This window comes from Mixophyes fleayi, chromosome 12 (assembly GCF_038048845.1).
Source record: "Mixophyes fleayi isolate aMixFle1 chromosome 12, aMixFle1.hap1, whole genome shotgun sequence".
Lineage (NCBI taxonomy): Eukaryota > Metazoa > Chordata > Amphibia > Anura > Limnodynastidae > Mixophyes > Mixophyes fleayi.
In genome coordinates, this window is record NC_134413.1 from 49,932,565 (window position 1) to 49,941,454 (window position 8,890).

At 42.7% G+C, this 8,890-nt stretch overlaps 1 protein-coding gene across 1 annotated transcript in view; it reads left to right on the forward strand.

Moving 5' to 3' along the window:
- BUB1B (BUB1 mitotic checkpoint serine/threonine kinase B) overlaps positions 1-8,890 on the forward strand; it is a 130,924-nt gene that overhangs the window by 54,121 nt on the left and 67,913 nt on the right. Inside the window, exon 11 of the mRNA XM_075191908.1 lies at positions 7,052-7,285. Coding sequence (XP_075048009.1) covers positions 7,052-7,285 — 234 coding nt within the window. The remainder of the gene's footprint in view (positions 1-7,051; positions 7,286-8,890) is intronic.

Here is an 8,890-nt window from a genome sequence, read left to right on the forward strand (position 1 = left end):
AAGGGTAATGTTCTTCCTATGGGCTCTCGTAAACCTCACCAAGCTCTTTCGCTCCTTCTCTCAGGGCCGTGGCGGCCCACCAAGGGGTCAGCCGGCTGTTTCCAGAGGAGGTGGTGGCAGAGGTAGGGGCGCTTCCAGAAGGGGAACGTCGTGTCCCAGTGAAAAACCTGCAGCATGACTCCTTGGCCCCCATGCGGGTACCCATGGTGGGGGCACGGCTTCTTCTCTTCAAGCGCCAGTTGTGGTCAGTCACATCGGACGCTTGGATTCGAGGAGTGGTGTCGAGAGGTTATGTTATAGACTTAATCCAGTCTCCGCCAACAAGGTTCCTTTCTTCACCGGTGCCCGCTTGTCCCCTCAGAAGTCAGGCCCTTCTGATGGCAGTGGAGAAGCTTCAGGGTGCGGGAGTGGTGGTGCCGGGGCCAGAAAGGGGTCAGGGATTCTACTCCAATCTCTTCTTGGTTCCGAAGCCGGACGGAACATTCCGCCCTTTACTAAGCCTCAAGTCCTTGAACAAGCAAGTGGTAGTCCAGAGGTTCAAAATGCAGTCTCTACGGACAGTCATTGCAGGGATGGAAGAGGGAGAGTTTCTAGCTTCCATCGATATAAAAGATGCGTATTTACACATTCCCATCTGGGAACAGCATCGTCGGCTCCTGAGGTTTGCGGTGGGTCCCGGTCATTTTCAATTCAGGGCCCTCCCTTTCGGTCTGGCCTCCGATCCTCGAGTGTTCACCAAAATTATTCCAGTTGTGGCGAGTGTCCTGAGACGAAGGGGAGTCACGATAGTTCCGTATCTAGATGACCTTCTCTTAAAGGCGAAGTCTGCAGAGGTCTTAACTCGCCAGGTTCAGACCACAATGGAGATTTTGGAGGACCATGGGTACCAAAATCGTCTCTCATCCCAGCTCAGCGCATGCGCTTTCTGGGATTGGTGTTCGACACAATGGCTCAGAGGGTGTTTCTTCCTCAGGAAAAGATCATCGCCCTCCAGCGGAGAACCCAGTGTATTATTGGATCGCCCTCGAGTGTCCATGCTCTCCTGCATGAAACTTCTAGGGACCATAGTGTCAGTGTACGAGGCAGTTCCGTTTGCCCAATTCCATTCCCAATCTCTTCAGTTGGAGATTCTCCGGAAATGGTCGGGGTCACAGGAACATCTGGACAATTAGTTCATCCGCCTGTCTCGTTTAACTTGACTATCATTAGCATAGTGGCTCTCCACGAGCAGTCTGAGCAAGGGTCAGACCCTCAAATCAGGCCTCTGAACCTTAGTTACCACGGACGCAAGTCTCTCGGGTTGGGGAGGAGTCACGGGACCGTTAACGTTTCAGGGACTCTGGTCTCCCCAGGAGTCGGCTCTTCCCATAAACGTATTGGAGCTGAGAGCGGTTCACAAGACTCTGTTAAAAGCTCAGGGGTTTCTGAAAGGAAAACACCTTCAGATACAGTCAGACAATGCCACGGCGGCCGTGGCTTACTTAGATTATCAAGGAGGAACTTGCAGCAAGGCAGCCATGCAAGAGGCTGCCAAGATTCTAATCTGGGCGGAACATCACGTAGCCCAGATTTCAGCTGTATATATCCCGGGAGTGGACAACTGGGAAGCTGATTTCTTCAGCAGGGAGAAAGTTCATCCGGTAGAGTAGTCCCTGTGCAAAGAAGTCTTCGCTCTTCTTTCCCCCCCCTTTGCCATGCTGTTTCCCCCCCCTTTGCCATGCTGTTTCCCCCCCCCCTTTGCCATGCTGTTTCCCCCCCCCCTTTGCCATGCTGTTTCCCCCCCCCTTTGCCATGCTGTTCCCCCCCCTTTGCCATGCTGTTCCCCCCCCTTTGCCATGCTGTTTCCCCCCCTTTGCCATGCTGTTTCCCCCCCCTTTGCCATGGTGTTTCCCCCCCCTTTGCCATGCTGTTTCCCCCCCCTTTGCCATGCTGTTTCCCCCCCCTTTGCCATGCTGTTTCCCCCCCCTTTGCCATGCTGTTTCCCCCCCCTTTGCCATGCTGTTTCCCCCCCCTTTGCCATGCTGTTTCCCCCCCTTTGCCATGCTGTTTCCCCCCCCCTTTGCCATGCTGTTTCCCCCCCCTTTGCCATGCTGTTTCCCCCCCCTTTGCCATGCTGTTTCCCCCCCCTTTGCCATGCTGTTTCCCCCCCCTTTGCCATGCTGTTTCCCCCCCCTTTGCCATGCTGTTTCCCCCCCTTTGCCATGCTGTTTCCCCCCCTTTGCCATGCTGTTTCCCCCCCTTTGCCATGCTGTTTCCCCCCCTTTGCCATGCTGTTTCCCCCCCTTTGCCATGCTGTTTCCCCCCCTTTGCCATGCTGTTTCCCCCCCCCTTTGCCATGCTGTTTCCCCCCCCTTTGCCATGCTGTTTCCCCCCCCCTTTGCCATGCTGTTTCCCCCCCCCTTTGCCATGCTGTTTCCCCCCCCCCTTTGCCATGCTGTTTCCCCCCCCCCTTTGCCATGCTGTTTCCCCCCCCCCTTTGCCATGCTGTTTCCCCCCCCCCCTTTGCCATGCTGTTTTCCCCCCCCCCTTTGCCATGCTGTTTCCCCCCCCCCTTTGCCATGCTGTTTCCCCCCCCCCTTTGCCATGCAGTTTCCCCCCCCCCTTTGCCATGCTGTTTCCCCCTCCCTTTGCCATGCTGTTTCCCCCTCCCTTTGCCATGCTGTTTCCCCCCCCCCTTTGCCATGCTGTTTCCCCCCCCCCTTTGCCATGCTGTTTCCCCCCCCCCTTTGCCATGCTGTTTCCCCCCCCCCCTTTGCCATGCTGTTTCCCCCCCCCTTTGCCATGCTGTTTCCCCCCCCCTTTGCCATGCTGTTTCCCCCCCCCTTTGCCATGCTGTTTCCCCCCCCCTTTGCCATGCTGTTTCCCCCCCCCTTTGCCATGCTGTTTCCCCCCCCTTTGCCATGCTGTTTCCCCCCCCCCTTTGCCATGCTGTTTTCCCCCCCCCCCTTTGCCATGCTGTTTTCCCCCCCCCCCTTTGCCATGCTGTTTCCCCCCCCCCTTTGCCATGCTGTTTCCCCCCCCCCCCCCTTTGCCATGCTGTTTCCCCCCCCCCCCCTTTGCCATGCTGTTTCCCCCCCCCCCCTTTGCCATGCTGTTTCCCCCCCCCTTTGCCATGCTGTTTCCCCCCCCCCTTTGCCATGCTGTTTCCCCGCCCTTTGCCATGCTGTTTCCCCGCCCTTTGCCATGCTGTTTCCCCCCCCCCGTTGCCATGCTGTTTCCCCCCCCCCCTTTGCCATGCTGTTTCTCCCCCCCCCTTTGCCATGCTGTTTCCCCCCCCCCCTTTGCCATGCTGTTCCCCCCCCCCCTTTGCCATGCTGTTTCCCCCCCCCTTTGCCATGCTGTTTCCCCCCCCCCCTTTGCCATGCTGTTTCCCCCCCCCCCTTTGCCATGCTGTTTCCCCCCCCTTTGCCATGCTGTTTCCCCCCCCCCCCTTTGCCATGCTGTTTCCCCCCCCCCTTTGCCATGCTGTTTCCCCCCCCCCCTTTGCCATGCTGTTTCCCCCCCCCCTTTGCCATGCTGTTTCCCCCCCCCCTTTGCCATGCTGTTTCCCCCCCCCCTTTGCCATGCTGTTTCCCCCCCCCCTTTGCCATGCTGTTTCCCCCCCCCCTTTGCCATGCTGTTTCCCCCCCCCCCTTTGCCATGCTGTTTCCCCCCCCCCCTTTGCCATGCTGTTCCCCCCCCCTTTGCCATGCTGTTCCCCCCCCCCTTTGCCATGCTGTTCCCCCCCCCCTTTGCCATGCTGTCTCCCCCCCCCCCCCCCCTTTGCCATGCTGTTCTCCCCCCCCCCCCTTTGCCATGCTGTTTCCCCCCCCCCCCCCTGCTGTTTCCCCGGCCAACCCCCCCGCCTTTGACATGCTGTTCCGCCCCCCCCGCTCCCTTTCACCACACTGTGCCATGCTGCCACCCCCAGCTCCCCTTCACACTGTGCCTTCCAAGGCATAGTGAGATGAGAATGTAGATTGCGTTGGGCTTCTGTGAGAGGGTAGTCTTCTTCCACCAGGGGAGGTTTCCCTAGGCCTGGAGGTCTGGAGTTCCTAGAGCGACAGAGGCGGTCTCCGCATGATGAGACTCCCGGTCACGATACTGTTTTGGGGGTCTGCCTTTTGCGGTGTTAGGAATAGTGACTGATTTCATCCCCAGATGCCTGATTCTTTGGTCTCAGGTTTTCTCTCCCCCTGTGATTCAGACTATGATCCATGCCAGGAATCCTTTTGCAAACAACTGTCTGGTATGGAAGGTGTAAATTCTTTGATGCGAGGTTCACGGATTTCATACGTCTTTGTCCTGTGATAAGGGTCTTCGTTTTATCTTCCTTAAAAGTGCAAGTCTCAGCATAGCTCATTTTGTTCCAATGCAAGTTGATGGGGTTGTCTGAAGTGCAGACCTTCCTCCAGGGAGTCCTTCATGCTCAACCACCCTCAGTACCAGATTAAGGTCCCATGGGTTTACCAAGTGTACAATGTGCTCTGACGAAGGTGCCCTTTGAATCTATGGAGTCTGGGGACCTCCGGTATGTTACCTGAAAGGTAGCACTCTTGCTTGCTCTATCGTTGGCGCGGCGGGTCTCTTGCGTTGGGGGTTTGTGGTGTTCCCCTTTTCCTTGTGTTTCATCCAGACTGGGCACTCCCTGATTCCTTTAAACCAGGAAATTGTGGTTCCCACTTTTTCACCGCATTGTCTTCTGATCCGTCCCAGTTATTTTTGGACGTGATTAGGGTTCTTTGGTGTAATGTCGATTGTAACGCTATGGTTCGAAAGATTGCAGATCTTTGTGCTATATCAGGCCTGTCCAACCTGCGGCCCTCCAGATGTTTGTAAAACTACAAGTCCCAGCATGCCCTTCCAGCTATCAACAGGTTGTCTACTGGCAAAGCATGCTGGGGCTTGTAGTTTCACAGCATCTGGAGGGCCGCAGGTTGGACAGGCCTGGGCTATATAATGCACACAAACTTGACATGCTTTCCTACAGATTGTCACTGATACGTTGGATTGCTTTCACTATTCGACTGGCTTGCGTTCTGTCGGCTTGGCCTGTGCTGGGAGGCTTAACATGTTCATTTGACCATGGCTGGCGGTGCATCTTGAATGGCGCATCATTGGGGCGGTCACCGTGCAGTTGTACCCGTGGTTACTTTGTCGTCTCTCCACATCTTTGTCAAATTTTACAAGTGGCAAAGTTTTGTATCACAAGATGCTAGTTTTGGGTGCAAGGTCTGGCGTGCAGCTTTTTCAGAGCAATCCCTCCCTTAAGGGGCAGCTTTGGAAGGTCCCCAAGGTGTTGCAGTGTCCCCCAATTGGGCGACAGAGGAAATAGAATTCTTATTACTTGCCGTAAACTCCCTTCCTCTTAGACACGTTCAGACTATTGCACAAATGTAAATGCAAGCACACACAGCTTGCTAATCAAATGTATCAACAAATCGCACACTGGCATTCAAAGGGTTAAATTGGCCAAGCTATATTAACAGCCTAATGGATTCCTTATAGTATCAAGGACACAACATATTAAATTATAGATTTAATGTACAAAAGTACAGGGCATACAGATATATAAAATAATGAATAAACAATTTAATAGATTGACATAAGAAGCAAAACAGTTTAAAATAAAAGGGGTTACATTCAGAGTAGCACTTGTGTGAATTGCCTTTTCTGGCCAAGGGAAATTGGCTTGGAAGATGAACAGCTTATCAATATGAATTGATTTCCCAAAAAGTCTGACAATTTGTTGTAACTGATCTCAGCTTTTTAAAGACACTTCAACACCTGTCCCTGCCCCCAGGGATTGTCTGATACTTTTTTGTGATACTTTTATGACTTTTTTTTCCATCTTTTGATACCAAACATGATGAAATTTTGACCGTGAATTACCTTTTCAAAGATATGTGATTTTAGCTGGTCCCGGATACCACCCGTACCTGTCATTCATAACCCTGGTGTGATTTATGCTCCTCAGTATGGAGTGCCACCCGAATTCCCCAAAATATGAACTATGAAGACATTTTCCTTTTTGAAGCTCATATTTCTATATACCTGTATAGGCCTTCAAATGCTGCATTGGGCTGCAAGGATTTCCAGCTGTGACCGGCCCCACAAAGTCTACTCAGGTGTCCAAATACTAACTTGTGTCAGGATATATCTCACAGCAAGAGCTCTTTAAAGCTGCCATAGGTGACACTCCTATCTTCTCTTACTGGAATGTGCAAATACGCATACAACAGACTTTGTCTTCACATTTTACACTTTAGCTAAACTTATCAATAGATTTGTTTGAGATAACATATTTACACTGCCGTTATGATTTATCCCTTATAAATAACTAAGTTCTCTATGTTCACGACACATATGAATAATTACTTTTGTTGCTTGTTTTAGTCATTTGGATTCCAACACATGTCTAAAGATGCTGGGTTCTATGTGAATTGTTTTATAAAGGTTTTGGTTAAATTATACTTGTGCTCCTTTAACCTTAGTGTAACATAAAATGTTGCCTGTATTTTACATGTCCTCCCCATCTAATATGATCTTACAGTGGACAGCTGCTTAGTTAAAAAATGACTTCACAGAAGTTCACAAAAAGGTGGACACTGCAAAATGTGCTCTACATTGTTGTAGGAGAAAGCAGTGATTTGTTTTTTTAGTGTCCATGGAATTTCTCATTGTTATATACATAGTCACAATTTATGGCAGAGTAGTTATTCCCATGGCAGTTCCAGGTCAGCAAAATCTGAGATTTCAGGTCCTTCTGTTTTCAGTCAGTATAATATATCCACTTATGCCTCTTGTGCAAGAATTTTATAAGGAGCATTTACATAATTTCACCACTGTGTGAAATGTTCAGGTTGTCAGAAATACATGATAAACTTGCTAGATGATAACTCTGTTTTAATGACTTACATTGCAGTGTGGTCCGTGTATTAGATGAAAATAGATCAGTGCACCAGTTGGAGCACCTTTTGAACTTGTGCCCATGGTTAAACATTATATGCCTTATCCTATACATTTTCTGATGACACAGGAAATGTAATGTGAAATGTTATCCCCCATTTAGCCTGCACATGTGGACGAGTCCAGTAGCGTATATCGAGATGCAGAAACTGAACCAAAAGTGGCCATTGTTTTGTCTCGAACCACGGAAGTTGGGGCGTCCATGGGACATGAGGTTTCTGGTCCCACATTACCAAGACAAGTTCCATACAAGTATGTGATTTATTTCTGCCATTCTGCAAACATGACATTATCCAGCATCTATTACACAGCTTCACAACCTTTCTGCTTATGTTATGTACTTGATCTATATTTTCTTAAGGATCCAAGGGTTAAATTAAAGGCAACTATTGCCAGTGGGGTGATCTGCCTTTCTAATGTTTCCTAATTTGTTATAATTTGTAATAGCTTAAGGATAATACACCTAAATTTATTTTTGCTAAAATCTCACCACCCAATCTCTTCGCCAGATAGCAGAACTGTGAGGTGTATGTGTGTGTGTGTATGTGTATATATATATATATATATATATATATATATATATATATATATATATATATATATATATATATATATATATATATATATATATATATATATATATATATATATATATATATATATATATATATATATATATATATATATATATATATATATATATATATATATATATATATATATATATATATATATATATATATATATATATATATATATATATATATATATATATATATATATATATATATATATATATATATAATATATATATATATATATATATATATATATATATATATATATATATATATATATATATATATATATATATATATATATATATATATATATATATATATATATATATATATATATATATATATATATATATATATATATATATATATATATATATATATATATATATATATATATATATATATATATATATATATATATATATATATATATATATATATATATATATATATATATATATATATATATATATATATATATATATATATATATATATATATATATATATATATATATATATATATATATATATATATATATATATATATATATATATATATATATATATATATATATATATATATATATATATATATATATATATATATATATATATATATATATATATATATATATATATATATATATATATATATATATATATATATATATATATATATATATATATATATATATATATATATATATATATATATATATATATATATATATATATATATATATATATATATATATATATATATATATATATATATATATATATATATATATATATATATATATATATATATATATATATATATATATATATATATATATATATATATATATATATATATATATATATATATATATATATATATATATATATATATATATATATATATATATATATATATATATATATATATATATATATATATATATATATATATATATATATATATATATATATATATATATATATATATATATATATATATATATATATATATATATATATATATATATATATATATATATATATATATATATATATATATATATATATATATATATATATATATATATATATATATATATATATATATATATATATATATATATATATATATATATATATATATATATATATATATATATATATATATATATATATATATATATATATATATATATATATATATATATATATATATATATATATATATATATATATATATATATATATATATATATATATATATATATATATATATATATATATATATATATATATATATATATATATATATATATATATATATATATATATATATATATATATATATATATATAT